We start from the raw sequence: 23,641 nt of genomic DNA, 5'->3' as shown, positions 1-23,641 counted from the left end.
TGAATACACATCAAATAGTTTTCTCGTTGCAATTTTCTAATTTCGACTATGCGTAATGTATACTTTACGCATGCGCGCGTTGAAAGAAATGTTTAGTAAAGTAAACAAATAAATATTAAGCTTTTTTTTTTTGGTAAATTTTGATACCCTTTAGATCATAATTGCTGCTTATTTCATAAATTACGGTTTCATATTTTTAATTTTATAATTTCTGCATGCTATCTTACCAGATTTAAACTGATGATCGCCGAAGTCCCGATGAGTACGGATTAAAGACTTTTGACTGTCTTTCAGATTGGTATTGAAATTAGACAACTTAGAAATCCCCTTGTAACAACTACTTTTAAATTTCCCCAACAACTGGATTTGAGTTAAATCCTATCATACCTTTCTTGCAATGCCACAATATTTGCTTAGACCAGAAACTTATGCAAATTTAAAACTATGCAGTACAATTTAACTTGAACTGCAGCCCATTAGAACACTCACTGCTAAGCACTAGTTCTTGCTGAAACCATGGAAGATCACAGCTTATAGGAGGTGTGGTTTTGGCAAGTGATTTAAAGCAGTGGTCTCAAACTGGCAGCCCCAAAGAATTATGAATGATTACAGAATGATTATGAATTTATTACAGATACAATGTTAGAAAGATAGTTGTATTTATACCTGTAAACCATGAGAAGTAGTAATTAATGAACTTTTATCTCATATTATAAACTGACATGTATGGTGGTTATGGATGATAAGGTTAATACAACTCTGAGTTTTAGCTATTAAGTTGAATATTTAATTCACATCATAGAAGTTATATCCTTAATGTATTTAGCTGAATTAGAGTAGCCAACTTAAAGAATACTACTATAATTATCAATATTGATGCTTGCTCTTATTTTTAGAAATACTGGTCAATTTTAGAGCTTGTTGCCATGATAGTTTTCACTGTAAATATATATATATATATGTTATATTTCCTTGTGCATTCCTCTACCCAAACTTTTTAGCAGTAGGTTCTGAAATTTTTAAAAATATTCACAATATTTCCCTCTTCTGTGAGGATTAGTATGGTGCTAAATTGCATTTATTTTTATTCAGTATACTCAATCTGCATTTCATTCATTTTATTTTTCCTGCATTTAAAATTCAAAATGCATTTTGTGCAGATTCTTCGTTGAACTCCTCAGACATGGCAGGTGATTTCACTTTCTTTATTGAATTTATTATTATTATTTTTTGAATAATAAATAAGTTTTAAAAAAGGGAGAAAATATGTGAGGAAATATGGTGTGTTTATATATTTTAGCCCCAAAAAGGAAAAAATTATTTAATGCTGCAATTTAAGCTTTATTTCATACCATTACAATACACATGCACAAAAATGAATAATCTGCACACACACAGTCAGGCAAATATCTTCGTAATTTATTTTTATGCATATAATAATACTGTCTAGCCTAATCTTCAAAAATTGGAACAAAAGAGAAAACAACAGCTTGTTTTGATTCTAGAGGAACATTATTTAAAGAAATTTTGGGATGATCCCCTTCAGCTAAAATACCAGTTATTAAATTTTTACTTCTGATTTCCACCCTAGCTACCTCAGGTAAGTATGAACTTTTGCCTGTAAAATCTATGACAGTTGAATTACCACCCATATTTACAACTACTAAGTAACCAGGAGAACCTTTGCGCACCCTGATCATCGAAAAAATTTCATCTGTTACTAAAGGATATGCTTGAAGTCCAAAATTGAGAGCTGGCTGACCCCTCAGTGCAAGTAAGCGTCTATAAATTTTCATGTGCGATTGTTTGTCATTCTCTTGTACCTAAAAATAAAAATGAAATACTTTTAATGCATTAAAAATTTATTTATGATAGCATGAAAATTCTTAAACCATATAGATAAAATAAACCCAACTTAAGTAAAACTTGAATATTCATGTTAAGAGTTATCTTTCTAAACAGTTGGGCCCTTAGATTACACTAATTAGCAAGTATTAACATTGAACAAAACTTAATGATTTTTAATTTATTTTCCAAGTAGTCAACACTGTCATCTTAGCAATAAATGCAAATTTTATTAAGTAATCTTATTTTATGAAGCTAGGTGACAATTTGTAATACACAGTACAAAGTCTGTAATCTGGACTTGTCGGGACTTTGGTGATTCCAGATTAGGGGTTTTTCCGTATTATAGATCATGAATTTAAATTTGGTAAGATGGCATGCAGAAATTATACAATTAAAAATATGAAACTGTAATTTATGAAATAAAGAGCAATTATGATGTAAAAGGTATCAAATTTTACAAAAAAAAAAAAAAAAAAAAAAAAAAAAAAAAAAAAAAAAAAAAGAGGTTTTTTTTTATTTTTTATTTATTTATTTGTTTACTTTCACGCGCAATGTATGTGCATTTGTTACGCGCATGCGTAAAGCATACAAAACAAAAAAAAAGTTTGTAGCTTTGAGTTCCGGATAATGGACATCCGGATTAGAGACTTTGTACTTTTACAGCATTAAAGTATAATCAATAAAAAATTTTCTAACACCATATATTATTGTATGGTGCTAGAAAAATTATGCACATTACATTGCGGCAATACTCTGATAGATAATTTACAACACAAAAAGATCTGTACATCATGTCTTGCATATCCAGAATATTATAAAAGATCTAACCACTGAAATGCATCTTCTGCATTCACTGGGTCTGAACATCAAATCTATTCTAGAATGTAGTAATCGGCACTCTGATATTCACAAACATTTTTAATATTCCTTCTGGAAATAGAAAAGTAGGTTGTGCATGTTAGGGACCAACACTGCATGGAATCAGCATACTCTCTACTGCCACAGGATTGGCAACAACAAAGTTTATACTCTGTTCAAGTATAGTTTATATGTAGATACCTTAAATAAAAAAATTAATCAAATTCTTTTCTGCTTGATTATGTGGAGTTGCTAAATTATAACCACTCTACATTATGCAATGTCCATTGCACACCAATTTGTTGCTACTCATTCTTACATCTTTATCATGCCAATCATATGCCAGCAACTCTTATCAGTTGTATGTCATTCTCTTCTGGTCTTAGTTAATGGACACCTTGAGAAGTATGCTGATATTTATTGCAATACACTTCTATATCAGGTATAAATAGTGTCATATTTTGAATGATTCACATTAAAAGGCAAACACCAATTAGTTAATTAAAATTATACCCTAATGAGCATCTTGCCACTATTTAAGTACAAGTCTAGATTCAAAATAAATGGAAATACCTTAATATATTTATTTAACTACCTCCTACCAAGGCAAGAGAGGTAAATGCTAATATTTATCTGCTACTGTAGAAAATAATGAAAAGTTTTACGAATTCCCAGGACATACCAAATATGGGAATACAGTTTAATTTATTATAAGAAATACAATAATTCTTGATACCCTGCAACATACAAACTATAATCCATTGTACATCGGAATGCTAAAGACCATTAACTATAAAAAATCAATAGCCATTCGGTCTTGAGCGTTTATAAATTGTATGTTATCATTGTGTGTTTCATCGCCTTTAGGATGTAAGATCACAAAGATCAGATTGCAGCTATAAAAAATACATTATTATCCCAACGAGAATCTATGAAATAAACTATATAATATTTCATTAACAGTTCAGCATCTACAATTGACTTAGTGGCAAGCATGCATGACTGCATGGGGAAAAAAATACACATATAATTTGCATCCCATGTATGGGGTCATGCATAAATGATACCAACAAACACTTTCATTCACAAAATACTTTACTGCAACACTCAAGTACATAAATTTGCATCAAATGACAGCAAGTCACTTTTTAAGGTTAAAATATAATTTCAAGCCTCTCATAAAATCTTGTAAAGGAAAAAAATCATTATATCGCAATTAATTCATAATATCATGCAATGATTTTTTAAAACTTTATATTAATTTAACACCTTTCTGTACATATGCATACACAGGTTTGTATCAATAGTTCACTGTAATAAAAAAAAAATCTGATGTATACACCACATGGCTTCCTTTTAAATTATACGCATTTTACACTGCACTTCGTTTAAACTTATTACTTGAACTATTCTAACTTAATTAACCGATTCCTCTAGGCAAGCTGAAAATGACATCCAAAACTGCAAATTTTGAAATTAAATATCTCAATCAATCAATTTTTGCCTTACGAGGATCAAACTTTTTAAAATTTTATCTTTTCATACCAAGCGTAAATTTTCTCCAAATATAAAAGTATAGCAACCAGGAGATCTCATTAAAAGTCCCATTTTGCTATTTGTTACTAACTTTTTAAAAAATTTGACATTGTCCAAACATGAATATTTTCATCATTTAAAACACTTCTGTAACTGAATGTGTATGACTACCACCAATGACTGCAAAAATAAGGACTGGGTAAGGACTTTGAAGCCAGTATGGGGGTGGGTACATAGATATATGTTTGGTACTCCAAATTGCAATAAAAAAGGGAGATGCACAACTAGATGTTATAGCACTCCCATAGACAAAATTTCAACATTTTATGGCTAATCGTTTTTGAGTCATGCAAGACACATGCAGATGTACATACTCAAAGATATATATATATATATATATATATATATATATATATAACCATCACACAACAGCCAAATGGATTTGGGAACAGTCAAAATGAATACTTCTGTTCAAATAAGATGCCTGAAATTTTTCAAAATTAGAGTACATGCTTTATTTCATATATTAAAAATAAAAATGCCAAAAACTAATTATTCATACCCAATGGGCAACTGAATCAAAGAATTTGGGAAATACATATATTACTTCAGAAACAACAACCATATAAAAGTAATAGTTATAAATGCCTAAAAATATATATTTTTGATTTTTCTTTAAAAATTTAAAAAAAAAAAAAAAAACTTTTGCAGCATAATATTAGGCAAATTTAATATTTTAGAAGATGAAGCCTAATAGACTTTAAAAAACAAGATATTTCCTGAAATTTTGATCTTATATGAATACAAGTTTCAAAATAATGTACTTTATGATAACAGTTTTATGAAGACTATACATATAAAATCAAACTTTTTATACGGCGCCTTTCAGCAAAAGTGTAACAAAGATTTCTATCTCATATAACATGGAACTATCATCTGTCAAAATGTTCAACTTTAATAGTTTTATCTTCCTTCTTATATCTCGTGCATATTACTGTTATGTTTACAATTCCTGCTAAAAACATTATATGCAGTTTGCAATAATTATTTTTAATTTTCCTCACAAATTTTCATTTAGGCTGAGAATTCAACTAGCAGTAGAAACCTCATATCCACAAATACATACCAAGGTCTATATTTAATATGATCATCATGCTAATGGCATAATTTTTTTTGATAATTTTTTCACAATATATTATCAACATTAATGCAGGAATAATTAAGTATACTGGAGATTTCAGTGGGACATAGCGTTTTCTCTCATAAATTTAGAAAAATAATGGAATTCTGGCATTTAAATTTAATTCTTAAAAAACTATGGATTGAGCGATGTTGCATATGTATGGCAGATTATCATTTGCAATTTCAAGAGGAGTAAAAGAGCGATAAATGTTTATGAGAGGAATAAAACTTTTTTTCAAGGCAACATATGAAGAGCTATGTTTATAATCTGAATTGTTTGGGGAATATAGAATAAGGATGGACTAAGCTAATACATTTCATCATCTTAAGGGATACTTTTCAAGTGTTTTGTAATTCATAAATAATTTATTTCATTACTTAAAAAGAATTTCTAGGTGTGGCAGTAGATGCCAAATCAACCAATAAAGAGGCATAATACAGCCCTCTCCCCTCCAGGGAAGTCTAAATGTGATATCTAGTGAATCAAAGGCCAATAATGACCAACTGTATCATTTACAAGTAGAAAAACTAAAAATGCATATCTCTCCCCAAACTTAAAAGTTCCATTCTGTTCTCTCTCTTCAATGAATACTAAATGCTACAAAAACCATTTTCTAACATCATTCAACAGCCATTTTGATACTTTAATAAAAGGAAAATATTACTCAGTTCTGGAGACATGCTCACGAATTCATGCGAATTAATTCATTTCAAATAGAACAACACTACATGCAAAAGCATCTGCAATGATATTCTGGAGCAGAAACTAAGTTTTAAGCTTTAAAATGCAGTGCATATACTGTATCTAATAAAATGTACATTTCATTCATGATATAATACATGTAATTTTTCATATAAATTACATACTCTTACATCATGAAGTTGTTATGGATGTCAACATTCAGGTATAAATATGGTTAATTATGAAAGGAACCAACCTCAACATTGTGTGTCTGATAGTCAGGATGCACATGCAACAAGCTGCTACCATTGGTAAAACCACCATAAGTTTCATTACTCCAAAGCATTACAGTTTCAGAAGATACCTGCATAAGAAAATATATGTGTGTAGCACTCTACAGCAATACATTACATTCAATTAATATAAAATGAAGTTGATGAAATATGTACATGTTGATTACAGCAATTTGAATTTATATACAGCTCGTTACCATCATTGCTTTTATTCATAATTTTATCTTGTAAAATTACCAAACATAATTCTTAATCATGTTTGCAATTAAATGCAATAATATAAATTAAGACAATATTTGATACTTACATACCTTGGCAATTTTTTACAGATGAAAATAAAGTTACTTATTGGGTGCAAAAGTTGGTTTTCTAACTTTCTTTTTTTAAAGATACTCATACTATCAATATTTATGAAAAGGTGGTAAACATAATCAACATATGAAAAAAAAAATACTTTAGCAATTTAAAATATAGATTTGAAATATTAAATAAAGACTAAATGATACATTAAAAAAATAAAATGTTTACATTCTTTTCCCAAAGTGCAAAGCAATCTGTTTTTACTTTAAAAAAGAAAATAAACAGAACTGCAAAGATTCTGCTTTGTGAAATCCTTGGTAATATCAGCATTTCCTCTAGAAAATGTTCAGCAAAATTCTGTATTCTCGCAAAAATTTTATTGCAGTTTCTTCTATTAATGGCAAATTCCACAAACTAATATTTTAAAACTAAGGCAAAAAATATCATGATATGTTTATAAAAGCTGCTGGAACTTGGAATAAATAAATAGATTAATTAATTAAAAAAAAAAAAAAAAAACATACGAAAATGGCAGTGTTGCTTGACTGAAGGACTGTTATGAAGATGGTTATATGCATGGTTGCCAAAATTTGGTATATTTTGAAAATTTGATGACTTCTACTAAGGTGATGCCTTAATACGTTAGTACCCAATATTTTCAGAGAACAGCATGCAGCATTAGTTAATGAATTTCTCTAAATGCGAAGAGAGAAAACCAACACAGAAACTTCTGATGCAAGACATGCTTTACATTACATGTCAAAAAAATCATGCTTCCATACTATAGAAATGTCCCACTAATAACTTCAGACAATTCTATACAAAGTGGCCCACAAAAAATGTAGCCTGCCCTAAATATCAACGTTTTACTCTTTGGAGAAGAAAGCAGCACATTCTCTCCTACCCATCTGTTAAACGACTTAATGTCATCAAATAAAGAGTGCTTCAGCTTTATTCTGCTTATCTATTCACTTTTTCTATGCATACTGTATCAGAAAGTATACATTGTCTTGCTGCTAGAAGCGGGATATTTTCTTGTGAGCCACAATATATAATTTCCAGTACTAAACAAACAGTAAATTCAATATAAAACAAGGAAAATACATTACAAAAGCAGATACATATTTCATCTTTTTCAACAACAAAAGTCAGACTGATATTTTTTTTCCCAGTTAAAAATGGATCATGCTTTATCCCAGATATACATATATCTCTTTGAAAACTTTCCTTGCATAAAATCACCTAATCCTTTAATACTATTATAATCATTCAGTTAAACATCTATGGTTTTTTTTAAGACCATTATGGTAGTCACTCATTTACAAACTGTATTCTAATTACTATATATTCTAAAAATGCCTATATACACCGATTCAGATCTAGCTTCATGAAACTGGCTGAACAAAGCAGAGTTAAACATCTATGAGATATTTCTTTTCCTTCAAATTAATTGTTTTGCTAATGTACAAACTGGGCTAATAACAGAATCAACAGAAGTGATATTATAATATTTTAAATTGTACTTTTTGATTATCTGTATTCCAACAAAAAGTCAGCAACTCATTCGCACCTTTGTGAAATGGCAAGAAACAACTGTATAGCCAATTGTATAGCTCATAGGTTTGTACGATTCATAATAGATGCACTAATTAGCAAAACAGCTAGTAGTTAAAACTGTGGCTAATTTATTTACAGATCAGGTGATTATGGTTAAGCCGAGTAAAAATTTTCAGAGAACATTGCAATAATTATTTTTGTTTGCCACTCGATAAAATTTTAATTCCGTTTAATTAATTCCGCTACCTTACATTTTTATTTGTGCCCATGTTCCTACTAATGAAAGCAGCATGTAACTAAATTACCAGGTTTGCAAATAATTTGAATAGAACAGCTACAATTAAGTCAAAAATGTGAAAAGTTGCCCTTGTAAAGTGCCCATTTATATCTTGACTATACAGCACAGAAAAAATTTATCTGTGATAAACTCTGTTGCAGTTTTAAAGCAATTTGAAATTAACAGGAAGACTGAAAAACAAAAATTTTCAGAATTAGAATATTAATTTAATAAATCAGAAAAATATTAGTAATGCATGATACAGAATTCATAAATAAATTCCATATACAATGTGCTATTTTTTTAAAGTTCTTAAACTTCCTTATTTGGTAGGAAAAGTTCACCATATGCTAGTAAATTATAATATATCCTTGTCTAGACTAGTGGTTGTCAACCCTTACAGCTTCACGGACCACTACATATATAATTTTATATTTGGTGGACCACTACTATGAATTAAAAAAAATTAATAAAAAAATAATAATAAAAACTTAAATTAGACTTTTAAAATAACATATTAATATGGGAAAAAATATTTAACTTTCGAATGCATGCAATTCTAATTTTCGTTTGTTAATATAATGTTCGAAACATTTGGTGCTCAGCAGCATGCCTTTATGGAAATTCATGCTATGCCCCTGATTATGAGGAACAATTAAAACATTATTAACCTATCACTGATACACACATTTCATTCACATTGAAAAATTATATGAAAAGTACAAAAATCTTACCTTCTTCTACAGAAAGCTTCACATTTCCATACCACTGGAAAGGAACTTCACGAAAAGCAAGAACAAACCCGCAAAGCAATATCAATAAACTGAAAGTGTTATGCCCCAATTTTTAATTATTGTAAACATAATAATCATCTCTTACTCAGCAATGGCACCATCAATCAACAGTTAGACAAAACAAAAACTTCCAGTGATGCAATTATAAACAAGAATTCAGATGGTTCTCATAAAAATCCATCAAGTTGATTATTCACACATTAATGACTACATTTGTAATTAAAAAAGAACCAGAATTCCAGTTCGTGCTAATATTGATAACAGCAGCAAATCCATGGATGCTAACTCTCACTTTCAAATGTCGCTATATACACCTGCAAAAGCAGCTAAAAAGTCGCTAAATTCAAAAGGAATTTCGCTAAAAGTAGTAGATAAAATTAAAAAAAAAAAGTATAATCCATATTCCATAATAGGTTTGTCATTTTTTACACTGAATCTTCATAAAAATATAAATAATGTTCTAATTTTTCTGCAGACCATCAAAATGTTTTCATGGACTACCAGTGATCCGTGGACCACCAGTTGGCGACTGCTGGTCTAGACCACTAACGTCCAAAATGGGGGCATATGAAGTGATGCAAAAGTAGGCACTTTGAAGGCACGTCAAAATAGGCTCACGATCACTTGCAAGTGTATGACCATGGATCACATGAATGTGAGGGGACAACATAACTATACCAGTTTAAAAGCATACACACATTATATTAGGTTACATGGGGACCTTTTAATTATTTATATCTTGGCATATGCGATAAAAAAATTGAAGACTGCTGGTCTAGACAACTACAGTAAGCTGAATTTATGAATAGGGATGTTAAGATCCTAGTATCGATGATCAATTATTTTCTTTACATAGTTATTAACAAGGATATATTATAAGCAGCTTCATATTATATATCTGAAAAAAAAGTTATACCTTGTCCGTTGGAAATTTTGCATAAGTGTCAGTTATGCCTAACTCGTCACCATAGTAAGTTATAGGAGTACCCTTGGCTATAAAAGCAACCATGTGCATACCATCAACTAGTTCTTCACCAACTCGAGAAGCCAATCTCTGTACCTTCTTACTACCAACCTAAAAAGAAAGAAACATCATAAAAGATTATGACTAATGTTTACTTCATGCATTCATGTCTCATTTAGCATGAAGGTTTTTTTTAAATAAGGTCAGTTTTTTTTAATAAGAAAAATAGTGTAACCATCATTAAAATATATTTTTCCCTCCTTATTTTACACAGTTTCACCCATGTTTATACACAATTTCTATTTTTGTTCAAACATTTGTCATACCGCTTGATAAGTTTTTGAATTTACATGACAAAGAAACCTGCTGCCTGTGAAGAAGCCTAATTTATTTTTGTGTTTGACAAGGTTTCACGTCATTATTGCTGAACTGCTTACCAGTACGAAATTCTTTTAAATACTGAAACAAATGAAAATCTCTGGGTACAAGGTCTGGACAGCAAAGTGGATGATCCAGTTGTTCCCCTCCAAAAGACCCGATCAGACCTTGTGTTTGTGCAGGAATATGTGGCCTTGCACCAAGGCCATCTTGATGGGAGAAGGCCGAATCCAAAGGGGTTCTCCCCTGATGTGACGTCACGAGCGAGGGCAATTGTACTAAAAAGCCATCTGCAAACCATATGAACCTAAACAGAGCATATGATTAAGCTAGAAGTTATGTAGCATTAACTATTCCTTATAGTAAATTAAATTTTTATTAAAAAAAAAAAAAAAAGATGTATCGAAAGTTAAGTTTATTTACTAGCCCACTTTAATGTTTTTCTTGAATTAATTCTGTTTGACCTGTATTTCTTAACAGTTAGTTCGCAATACAAAACAAACACTTTTACGTTTTACGATGAAGAGATTCCTCTCCCATTTTATTCATGTTCTATTCATATTTGTTACATATGCCATAACGGTCATGTTAAATATTATAACAATTTAGTAAATTACTCTTGTATTTTTTCATTTTCAAACTATGTATCAAACACGAATCTCATAATTTTTTATTAGAATAATTTCTCCTTCTAAATTAGACAAGATTATTAATAAAGTTCTTGAAAGTTAAAGAATATTGAGCTCGAGCTTGTACATATATTTTGTACATTCACTAAGCTTAAAAAGAGGTGTGTTAATAATTACAGTCTACAGCGTATTAGTTGTATAGCATTAAATAATTCACTGTAATGCCTTTTCCTTTAGTTATTATTTAATTAAGGTGATAGGATTATTACAGATGCCACGAAAATGTAGCATTCCGGGATGCAAGTCAAATTACTTAGCCAAATGAACAGCATATTACAACTTTTAAGTTCCCCAAAAATGAACTACTGTGTAAAACATGCATTAGTAAAATTAATAAGAAAGACTTTGCGATCATGTGCTTATGTGTGCATTTTGATGAACAATTCATCATAAGAGACGTTAAAGCAACACAACCTAATGAGACAGTATTAACACTTCTAAGAAAGTGTCAATTTTATCAAAAGATTGCATATCCGACTAATTTTTTACGGTCAACCTAAATATTTATCTTGTCCTTTACCTCAAAAGCGAAAGACACCAGAAGACAAGACAAGAGAAATAAAGGAGTGTGAAATTAAAAAAAATTGTGTGCTGAAGACAACATTGCCACCTTTTCAGAATTTTTGAATATAAAATTTACAGCAATAAATTATCGAATACATGGGCAATAATGAAAGCATCTGATTATATACATTTTTTGCATAATTGAGAAGGAATATTGCCCAGCAGAGACTGCGTCATTTAAAGTCGAGCATGATTTAACTGTTTCAGTTCTTCGTGAAGGTTTAAATATAACAAATATGTTTTAATGGCTTTTGGGAAAAGACAAAATATGTAATAAATGGTCAAAATTTGAAAAATCTTTCAAATCAATTGTACAGTTATAAGAAAACCTCAAAAATAGTCAAAGAAATGCTTGATTTGGTAACAGAAACTCTTCAGAAGTGTTCTGAAAATACATCAGAACATATTATAATATAGCGATTAAACATTTTAGGGAAAAGATTTCATTATTGTAAGCTAAATGCCCAACCTTCACAGCTGAAATGATGACACGAACTTGCAAATTATTTTATAGCAGCCCTATGTGTTATTCTCGAATATGAGAAAGCTCGCCCTTGATTTTTCGGCATCCTTCCTACTTGAAAAAGTTAACATTAAATGCTGGGTACTTAAGAGATTGATACTTTGCATTTAACCCCCGACAACAAGGTTAAATGCAAAGTATTCATATCAGAAATCTTCAGAAGTACAAAATCACAAATAGGTTGGGAATCTTTTACTTGATGAGATTTGTATTAAACTTACTATACTGGTTATTATAAATTAAGGAAAAATCACGATTACTGAAAAAGTTACATGTAGAATTTAATGAAACTTACCCATAATACACAACACATAGTAAGGTATCAAATAACATAAAAAGAAATTACCAGACAAATATGGTAGTATAGAAATTAGCCCATGTATAAAATGAACAAATCGAAGGTGTCAGTTTGCTATAGGAAAAGTACCTTCAATATGGAATATGATCGCCTCTAGAAGCAATACAGCGATGTGTGATGCTTTCAATTATGCGGTCTATCAGTTCCATAGGAAGCGAGAGCCATTGCTCTTGCAAAGCAGTTGCAAGCGCTACAAATATATTATATATATATATATATATATATATTACAAAACTGTTTACTTAAATTTTCAAAAGAACAACCACAGCATAAAGTCTAAAATCAAGATTTCTTAACTGTCAGCAACCTTTTTTCTTTATGCTTCATGTTTCCGCATTTAATATTTTTTCATAATCATGTCATGATTTTTAATTTCCATTCGGCACCGACGCCAACTGGTGAAATAGTATTTATTTTTTACTTTCATCATCTCAGTATTAACACATTGCAGCTTGAGAAATGACTCATGCAGTGATGCCTAAAAATATTTAAAAAATATTAGTAACTAAATACCGAAAAGCACGATAACCTTTTATGTTGACATTGTGCTTGGTGATGATTACACACTTCTGCTAAATCAGCTGCAAAGAGGTAAGTGTGTTGACGCGGAGAAATTTAACTAAATTCCTTTCCTTTTATGCAAAAAATAGATTTTGTAAATCATAGTTGCAGGCTAAAAGACTACATCAGTTCTGTTCGAGTTGAGATAAATTGATTTATTATTTAGATAAGCTCAGGACCGGCGCCGGAGTTTTTGCAGCTGACCAAATCTAGGTACGCAAAATTTTTACAATTTATAGAAGCACCGAGCAACAAAATTAAGGGATGGAAGAATCTTCAAAATTTAGTGAGAGCACTAAGATGCAAAATTTTTAGAATTTAAGGAGGTGATTCACAGCAGAATTTCATATCAGCAGCGACTGCAATGGGCTGCAAAATATCTTGTGGCAACCCTGGATAAGCTTTAAATGCAAACAAGAATTTATTTATTTAAGACTCAGCTGAGTTTTAAGTATGTGCAGGAAAAAAGCGTAAGTACAATAATAACTAATATATCATTCAGGCTTAACTTTGTTAGCATGCGACAGAAGCAAGACAAAATTTAGCAGAACAATACAGTCAAAAGTCGTTAATTCGGACACCCATAATCCGGACCTCAAAGCTAAAAACTTTCTGCGCATGCGCCGCGTTGACGCATGCGCATAGCCGTTTACGCGTGGGCGTAAGACCTTTATGACTGCACATATCGGTGTGCGCAAGCGCAGAATACGTTTTCGCACGCACGTTTAATGTATAACGGATGGTATAAGCTAAAATTATCTAATTATCTATTTCAGTTAATTTTAATGATTGCGTTGTTCCTTAATATTCGAATTGGATCCGGCTTATTATTTTTTGCAGACTGTAAGAGCAATTTTATAAAAGTAAGCTTGAACTTTCGATTATGTCAAATAGAATTTCCGATGCTGGAGCTTGCAAAGGATCTACAAAACGAAAGTATGTTTCGATGTCCATCAAACAAAAAGTTTAATTGCTGCAGAAAATGGATAATAAGGCATATCCTTTGTTTATCTAACCGTTCCGAAATCTGTTTATCAATTTCACGCTGCTGTGCACGGGGGGGGGGGGGGGGGGCGCAATGAACTGGAAGTTGATCTGTTAGCACTATCGTTATCTTCAGGGCAGATGTTTTATTTTATTTGGCTTATAATTCTTTACTAAATGTAGTATTTCATCTCGATGTACTCCGTCTTTGATATGATTTAAATCAAATTCCTCGTCCTTATAAATATCACGAATACAAATCAAATAGTTTTCTGGTTGCAATTTTCTAATTTCGGCTATGCATAATGTATGGTTTACGCATGCGCGTGTTGAAAGAAATGTTTAATAAAGTAAACAAATAAATATTAAGCTTTTTTTTGTAAATTTTGATACCCTTTAAATCATAATTGCTCATTATTTTATAAATTACGGTTTCATATTTTTAATTTTATAATTTCTGCATGCCATCTTACCAGATTTAAACTGATGATCTACAATCCGGAATCGCCGAAGTCCCGACGAGTCCGGATTAAAGACTTTTGACTGTATGTTTACATTCCCCAAGAATGTATAGCACACGCTAGTTAAAATTTGTAATGACAGCCAAGAATTTGAAAGTATTCAAAGAGCAAGGGGGGGGGATTTTTTTTTTCCTAATGGAATTTTTGAAGAAATGTGGAGAACAGGAAATAACAGAAGTTTTTCATGACGATGACAATGCCCCCAATCATCAACCAATTAATAGACAGCTGTTGTGTCACGAATTTTTATTGTGCTTGTGTTATTTAATTAATTAATATTTAGGCATTTTATTTAAATTGAAATTGTGAACAGCATTATGAAATATATATATAACTGTTAAAATCTTCAGCTATTTATTTTTCAATGGTTCAATTTTTCTAAACAAGATAGGGAGCATTTCTTTGGACGGAAATGATTTTTTTGTGAATAGCTTTTACGATAACAGAAGGCAGTATAGTAGTGTTGTGTCACGTCTTTCGTGCTGCCGAGGGGGGGGAGTTTACTGGGTAGCATAAGGAAGATTTAATTCACAAAGAAAGCAGTCAAACTGCACTTTCTTTGTGAATGCTGTAAGTGTTGAATAAATGAGTTTCTTTAAGATGGATGAGCATCTGTAATTTCATTTTAAGGGACAGCTTTGATTCTTATCTCTTTTTTCCGCTTGTTAACTGGGAGTCAAATTTTCGTCACACTTCTGGGTGACTCACTGTTTCCAGATGGTCAACCGATCTTCGTACAACGTCTTTGTTTCGATTCATTGAGGGGGTGAAATTTTTCAGCAAAATAAAAATAAAAAATAGAATTCTTGGGTTGATTAAGTTTAATTTTATCTGTATTTTATTTTGCCCTATAGTTTTTAGTGGTGGTCTTTGGAGCTTGTAAGTGTGTTTAAGTCAGACATATTTGAGTTGTAGAGCTGTGAAGTTTCTTTAAAAGAGTTTGTGGGGCGTTTGACCTGCTGCGAGCGACTTGCATCGGAGGGCTGAGACAGCGTTTTTTTACGCCATGGGCTCTGCGAGCCGATTAGAAATTTGTGTGAGATATTTCCTGCGAGATGTAGTACATTGCGTGATCTCTTCCACACTTGAAAAATGGACATTCCTGAAGTGGTTATTCGAGGGAAAATGTACGTTTTTCCTCGCAGAGACTCTTTGTTTTTGAAAACTACTTTTGTGCCAGTGTTCCAGTCATGAGAAGGGGAATTCGTCCTTGTGTCGTCGATCGTGCAGTTTCAATCAAAGCTGACACCGGTATAACCAAATGATTTTCTTCGGTTTCTCCATTCACCTACTTCCAACCAGAATTACTGATTTATGGGCTTCTTCATTTATATTTCTACAAGATGTCATTTTTTCTTGAACTTGTATTTTGCACTGCTTAAACAAATTCATTTTTGATAATACAGAAAATTGTTTGTGCCTTTATGAGAACTTAAAATTATTGTCTATAAAATATGTAATTCTGTCAATTGTAATTTCTTCATTAGTTTACATGAGATCCACCTTAAATAACTAAACGTAACTTTCTAGAATAATCAAAATAATCGTTTATTATGTTAATTTGGAAATTTGATCATGATAAGTGACTCGAAAAAAATATGTGGAATATTATTTACGAATGTATGTCCAATGTATGTAAGGGTAGTCTGGCCAGCTATCTGAATTAGAATAGTCGAGAAATTAATAAATGTGTTCGATTTTCATTTGAGTTACTTTACTTGGATCTGACCAGTCACTCCATTTGTTTGAGCTTTGAGGCTTTTAAGAAACATGGAGATTTAACTCGGGGTATTGTTAAACTTTTTAAGTCTAAGGGTTTCACAACACGCCCCTTTATTTTTGTACTAGCCACATATTTAAAATTATTTGAATGTTGTTTTTGGATAAATTGAAATGATTCTTAGGTGCCAGAAATGTATTTAAACTATTGAGGAACTGATTTGATTGTTTAAGAATATTTCTTCCCCTGGTGTTGTGAAGTTTTGAATTAATGCAACTGAACTTGTTGCTCTTGAGTTAATTATAGAATTGACTGAATATGTAGTTTAAGTGAATTTAAGTAATGTTCATTGTTTAAGAGATAGCATTCTTTTGCCCGAGCACCAGTAAAGACGTTTTCTTCTTTATTTTTCAGATTAAATTTTATTAAGTGTGAATCTGATTTTAATTTAATTAATAGATTCTAAGAAATAGTTTATTGATTAAATGTAAAGTGGGTTATATCAATCTCACATTTCCTCCTCTTCATTGCTTAGGAGTATAAGAGTTTTCAGATTAATTTTGTAGAATTTTGTTCTTTTAGTTTTTGTCCGGCACGAAAGAAAGTCTATAACGCAGCTATAATTTCTGTACACCTAAATTTTCAGCTACGTAAGACAGCAAAACCTGTAGCAGAGTTCTAATCCAGAATATATCACTACCAATAGTGAAGGATGTTATAGACAGGTTATCAAGATTAAAAATATTTTGATTCACAATTTAGTGAGAATTCTCGATGCTGATACAGGACTCGAACACTTTTGAATTTTGTAACTGAACAATAAATTATGTCTAGCTCTAGAATTAAAGGGATATGCTTAATACAGCTAGTAAATACTGAGATTTTTTTAAAAAATAAATTTTGATCTCTTAGGTCATAAATGCTTTATCATTTCAATCATTATTTCATACGTTTAAATTTTATAATTTTTGCATATCATCTTACTAGATTTAACCTGACTATCTAATATCTGAAAAAAAAAAAAAAAAAAAAAACCATATCTGGAACTACTGAAGTTTGGATCTTGGACTTTGTACAGTATGAAATAGAAGGTTGCTCAAACCAGTGATTAAAGCTTCATAATGGGGGGGGGGGGATGCTAGTTATATTTGCAGATGTTAGTCATCAGTACTTAGATTGCAACATCTCGAATTTTACAAAGAAAAGGTACAAATTTTTTATATTTTACTTACTAGTGCATAACAAATACTCATTGGAATTCCTGTACTATAAGAACCATGTAAAAAATTTTACTTTCGTAATTTTAACTGAATTAAAGTACATGCTTAAAACCAATGTATAAATAAAGAAAATCTGCATAAAACTGAAATTATTAATACCTAATCATAATTTTAAACTCTTGCAAGTGTTCATTTCCACTTTTAATTTTTATTCAAGAAAACATATTCAGCAAAATTTGTTACAAAGTATAAATGACAAATATGAAAGTTACCTAATTTAGATACAACATTACTCATAAACCAGAAAGGGAGAAATCTTACCAGTAAAGTTGGCCAAGCACCTTCTGGGCTATGTTTTGTCCACAAGTCAAGGTGATGCTGAAGTTCAATTCCAGACGACATCTCATTTATTTCAGTTAAATGAGTATTAATAGGCAACTCTGCTAAAGTAAATGTTTCATTTCCATAATACAATACACTAGTATTAAGTGAACCAGAGACTTCGGCCATAAGAATTCTGAAACAAAAACAATTGTTTCAGACTATAATTCGTTGCATAATTTTACACTATATATTTGTTATAAATAAAAATTTGCATATATTTGTTATAAATAAAAATTTGCATAAGTAATATTTACATTTTTTTAACAAATATTTTTAAAACATATCCTCAAAAAATCTTAAAACAGCTTTACACATTGGTTTATGTGCTCAGGTTAAGCTATCCCAGTAAACATCAGCTTTAAAATAAGTCCAACTTGATATATGTCCCGTTGTTTGGATATGAAAAGTTTTATTCGAAACATGAACTCAAGTTTGATGAATTGCAATTGCGCTCACTACACTTGTTTACCTCTTTTGAGATAACATTACAAATGTGTGTGTGTGTGTGTGGGGGGAAACTAAAAGATTTTAGATTTTAAATTACCTCTAAAGCGGCATTTTTTTAACATTTTGTGTGCTACCTTTATTTATTTAAATATCATGTTCTTCACACTTAAACCATAAAATTCAGTTCAAGAGCATTATCGCAAAATAATTTTAATATCAGCATACCTTTAGCATTTCCAATACGCAGTCCTCGCGCTGAAGATTAAAAAAAATTTTTCTGTACAACGTTGCCATTTTTTGCTTTGAAATCATTTGGTTTTTTTAATCAAAAATTCGTGAGTAGTAATAATAGTGTTACAAAATATGAAATCGATAATAAAACAAATTTCAAATTCAAATTGGGGCTTCCACATGCCCATATTCTATGGAAGATTACGTTAGTCAAATTTTGATGGCTCTAGGTGCCGTTGTTTTATCACAATGCGAGAAACATGGATACATTTATGCAGATTCTTCATTATTTAATTTCTTCCGATATAACGCAGGGAGATAATATTTGGTGGCAATGATTTGAAAAGTGATACATCCTTTTAAAGGTTTCAACGCAAAATTGCAAAATGAAAACAATAGTCCTTCAGGGCAAATTGTCCCTTTGGATTAAAAAACAATAATAATAAATGCAGGGGAACCTCTGTTTCCAAATAAATAGAAGTCAAAACCTGAATTTTACACTCCCATTAAAGCTCTGACACCCTCTAACAGCATTGTCTAGAATGAGCAATGTCACACATCTTAAGGAAAATGCAGAAGCAAAGTTCTTTCGACAGATTTTTAGTAAAATTCAGACCTGGTGATCACCAATTAGGCCTAAGTAAAGACCTCACAGAGTAAAAAGACCAGATATAATTTTTCTTTTTTTCCTAATTAAAAAAGTTTGTATGATATAATTCCAAACATCTGGAATGAATTAATACCACTATATAAGGTACCACTGCAACTGCTATTTTAAACATGATGTAGTAATGAAATCATAAAAATATACTACTCTGGTAAACACTTATTGTCCTAAAAATCTTAATTAGGATGAAATGCTTTCACAATGCATTCAAAAACATGTTTCAAATCAATGAAGTGTACCACATGACATTAATTTAAGAAAAACACACCAATTCTTATATTCAACAAAAATATTAAAATATACAAAAAGGTACTACAAATATATTTAATGTAAAACCAAACATGTTCACATTTTCAGATCCAGCTTTAATTAAAAAAAAATTAAATTGCAGTACACACCGAATTAATTATGCATTAAATAATCATGCCGAAGTCATAATACTTTTCATCGACTGATAAGACAATTTTAAGGAAATTGTCATACATTAAATTAGCATTTACATTTTCACTAATTCAACTATGTGGCAACAAAATATGTACAAAGTTAGCTATATAAGGAAAAAGGGAAGAATTCTAGGCTGAGTGGCATATTCAAGTTCTGAATTTTGTTTTAAAAAATATTATTTTAGGCTCAGCACTTTTTCTTTATGTATTCTTAATACACAGATGTAACAGTTATGCTGAAAGTGGGAGGGAATGCCATTTTACTGATGGCTGCAGAGTTGTTTTAATTTCATGTCTGCAGCTCACAGGATTGCAACTTTTGACGACACAAACTTGGCTGCACAAAATTAAATGAAAGGACTATTTTACATACAGTAATATATCTGCACCTATCTTGAATCTATATTTATCAAAAATTACGGAGAGAGAAGGCAATCTTGACCAAACATGAAGTACTTACTTCATGGAAAACATGGCACATTTAGCATATCAACTTCCTTCGTTTAAATAATTAATATCTATTAAAATTAGCATAAATTAATATATTAACGGATTTTTTTAATAGAAAAGAGAAAACAGATACTTTGACATGCATGTGGGCTCCAGAATAAAACTGAATATATAGAAAAAGCTCCAATTTTTTCACTTCAATCTTTGAAGTGAAGACTATTTTCAACAACATAATTAAAAATACTGAATATCACTAACAGTCATCTTCTAAGACAAGACCTTCGAAAATGATTACCAGCTGCATCTAAAGACATGGATAGTAAAAATGCTTCTAAAATTAAAAAGACACCAAATAACAGCGTTTCATTTGACATATCATTTTATGTTACAATGCACATTCATCAAAACCTAGGTACAGATCGGAGTTTATTTTATTTATTTATTTATTTTTTTTTTTGGCTACATTGAAGAATGGAAAATTTCCAACAAATTTCATGGAGTAATTTAACTTTAAAGATATATGGCAACTAGCTTTTGCTTGGAATCAAGACGACAAAACTACAATGCAAATCAGTTGGATAACAAGGGCCAAGCCTTATATTTTAGGTAAAGGAGTACAATGAATCAAACCTTCTCTGGAGAGAAATAAAATACTAATCTCCAAACTGATTCAAGTATATTTAATTTGAAGCATCTTGCAATAACTAGAGAGATTACACAGGATAATCCAAAAGAATGAATACTGATAATAAACAGCCTGTTGTTTATTAAAGAACTGATCACTGAAAAGAAAGATCATCATTACAAGGAAAATGCAAAAATAAATGACAAAGTGAAAGAATAATGTATCTCAATGACGAGAAATTTAATTACATGACTGGACACGCAGCATTTAATAATAAAAAATTATCTCCAATTCAAAGAAAATAAAGGAGAAAGCAAGGATGTAAAGATCAACTGCATCAAAACAATGAAGAACACTGTACCTTAAAAATTCCATGGCACATTTCAGTATAGAAAATCCATTTCCTTGCACCTCTTTTGCCTCTGATATTGCAGTTAGCATACTGTAAGTGTTGATCATGGATATTTTGAAAAGCCTACATATGAGGTCTATAAATAAAGTAATGAGACTTTCTAAGAGCATTTTCATTTACACTTAAATTACAAATTTATTTGACCTCCTTCAAAGCAGTTCCCTTTGGAAGCCACACACATCACATTTAGTCATTATTCCCACGTTTCATAGCATAGGTGGAACTCTGAAATTGAAATGACCTTCAGTTGGTCAATTACAGCCTGAATGTTTTTTCTGTGGTTCCTTTAAAGATGGGTTTTAAGTCCAGGGAACAGGATAAAGTCATGACAACTAAGAGACAACAGGGATACTTTCCTTCTGAGGATCTACTGATTATGGAAAGCACTATGTGACAGTGAACATTGTCATGATGAATCATCCAAGTCTTTTTCATGTCTGACCTCACATCAATCACTCACTTTCAGACTGGGTGCATTCAAGCACCAGAGAGCAAAACTACAGATTACCCCTTCACATTTTCATCAGTTCTTTTTATGAAAGGCTTTTCAGAGGAGGGACTTGACTGATTTTTGGGTTTCTATTTGACTGATGGGACTTGACTGACTTTTGGGTGCTAAGGCTTTAATCTCCTAAATGACATCACCGATTTTAGTCAGTCCTGAGATTTTTCATCATTTGTTATAAATATTATTTAAAATATTAAGGTTTTTTTTATATTGATTAAAATACTATCTCAATGAATAAAAATTTATCAAAACACACTAAAGTAATTAATTAAACAAACTCCATTAATACTGTTTAAATACAGTTTTTGTTTCAGAAGTAGATCCAAAAAGCTGGGCTATTTGAAGGGTTAAACTGCCAGAAAAACCTGAACTTTCATCAATTAAACAGTTTTCATAAGCTTACTAAATTTTTGTAATAATTATGGTAGTGCACTGTTGTTTAGAATTCAAATAACTCATATTTATGAAGCATAAAAACTAAGTTCAGAACTGAGTGAATTACTGTATTTGAATTTTGCAAAGTTCTCACTTGTACTAAAGCTACAAACTTAAGTGTCATGTAAAGGATAATTACTCTCATCTGCAATATAGGAAGCTAAGTGACTAGACTCACCATCTTATTTACAGATCTTCTATTGTTAAAACATTACTACTAATACTGTAATTCTGATGTAATCAAAGGTAAAGATCTGTATTACTATATCTTTTTATTTTACGCTATATATACTGTATGTGAAAGAATGAGGCACAATGAATATATCTTTCCTGCTTAAAGCAATGCTATTGTGATAAGGTCACATAAAGAAAGAAGAAATTGAAGATTAATATGCAAAAGGATGTCTCGAGAGCATAAAATGAATATTATTATTATTTAACCTCCGAATACGTTTTCAATAGTTAAGTTAAATTAATTGTTTTAAAAATAACATTAATATGTTGGCATTGTTTCAAATGCAGGTTCGGGAGCCACATATTGCTCTCGCACATAAAATGTAGAGAATTTGAATTTGTTTAAATAGACAGGTTTTTCTCTTGTTCATGGTATATAGCCTTTTTTTTTTTTTTTTTGGGCGTTCAATAAAATTTTCATGCGGTGTTCTATCATTAGAGTTTCCATTGGATTTCAACACCACACCATTGAAGCATTAACCAGGGTTCATAGCCACATTTTAGTTAAAAAAGTAAGCACCTATAAGCACTTTTCAAGCACATTTTAAGAAAAAAAAAATAAGCACCTGTCTAATTACATTATACACAACTGCATAACCTTAAAAGAAAATTAGACTTGCAATTTAAAATATGAGCAATGCAATATTTATTAAGAGAATGAGCATTACCTCAACCATGGAAAACAATTAACTTTTTTTTTAAATTTTAAATGACAGTTCAATTTACAGAATTAGTTTACAATAGAAACATTACATTAGGGAAAAAAAAAAAAAAAAAAAAAAAAAAAACTATGCAGAACTAAACTATATTACATGATTTAATGATGAAATTTCAGTTCAAAGTATAGAAAATAAATAATAATAAGCCATATTAATTGTATTCGCATGGTACCTAATAATAAATACATTTTCCACTCATATTAATATTTAAATAATTTAACTTAAATCAAAATTCCAAACATTTTCTAAATTTTCATTGCATAACAGTTTTCCCTTA

At 30.6% G+C, this 23,641-nt stretch overlaps 1 protein-coding gene across 2 annotated transcripts in view; it reads right to left on the bottom strand.

Annotated features, from left to right (window-relative positions):
* Window positions 1–1,317: 1,317 nt before the first annotated feature.
* LOC118204786 (maltase A2-like) overlaps window positions 1,318–23,641 on the bottom strand; it is a 42,580-nt gene continuing 20,256 nt past the window's right edge. Inside the window, exons 7-10 of one of the 2 annotated variants that reach the window (XM_035377080.2) lie at window positions 18,131–18,326; window positions 10,244–10,402; window positions 6,363–6,470; window positions 1,318–1,823 (exon numbers count right to left, since the gene is read on the bottom strand). In XM_035377080.2, coding sequence (XP_035232971.1) covers window positions 1,452–1,823; window positions 6,363–6,470; window positions 10,244–10,402; window positions 18,131–18,326 — 835 coding nt within the window. In that variant the 3' untranslated portion in view covers window positions 1,318–1,451. The remainder of the gene's footprint in view (window positions 1,824–6,362; window positions 6,471–10,243; window positions 10,403–18,130; window positions 18,327–23,641) is intronic. The other variant, XM_035377081.2, reaches the window with a different exon arrangement.

The sequence above is a fragment of the Stegodyphus dumicola genome, chromosome 4 (assembly GCF_044657685.1).
Source record: "Stegodyphus dumicola isolate Sdum_Otavi_A_Nest chromosome 4, ASM4465768v1".
NCBI lineage: Eukaryota > Metazoa > Arthropoda > Arachnida > Araneae > Eresidae > Stegodyphus > Stegodyphus dumicola.
The sequence above is the reverse complement of the archived record's forward strand: the minus strand, read 5'-3'. Positions and strand labels throughout refer to the sequence as shown.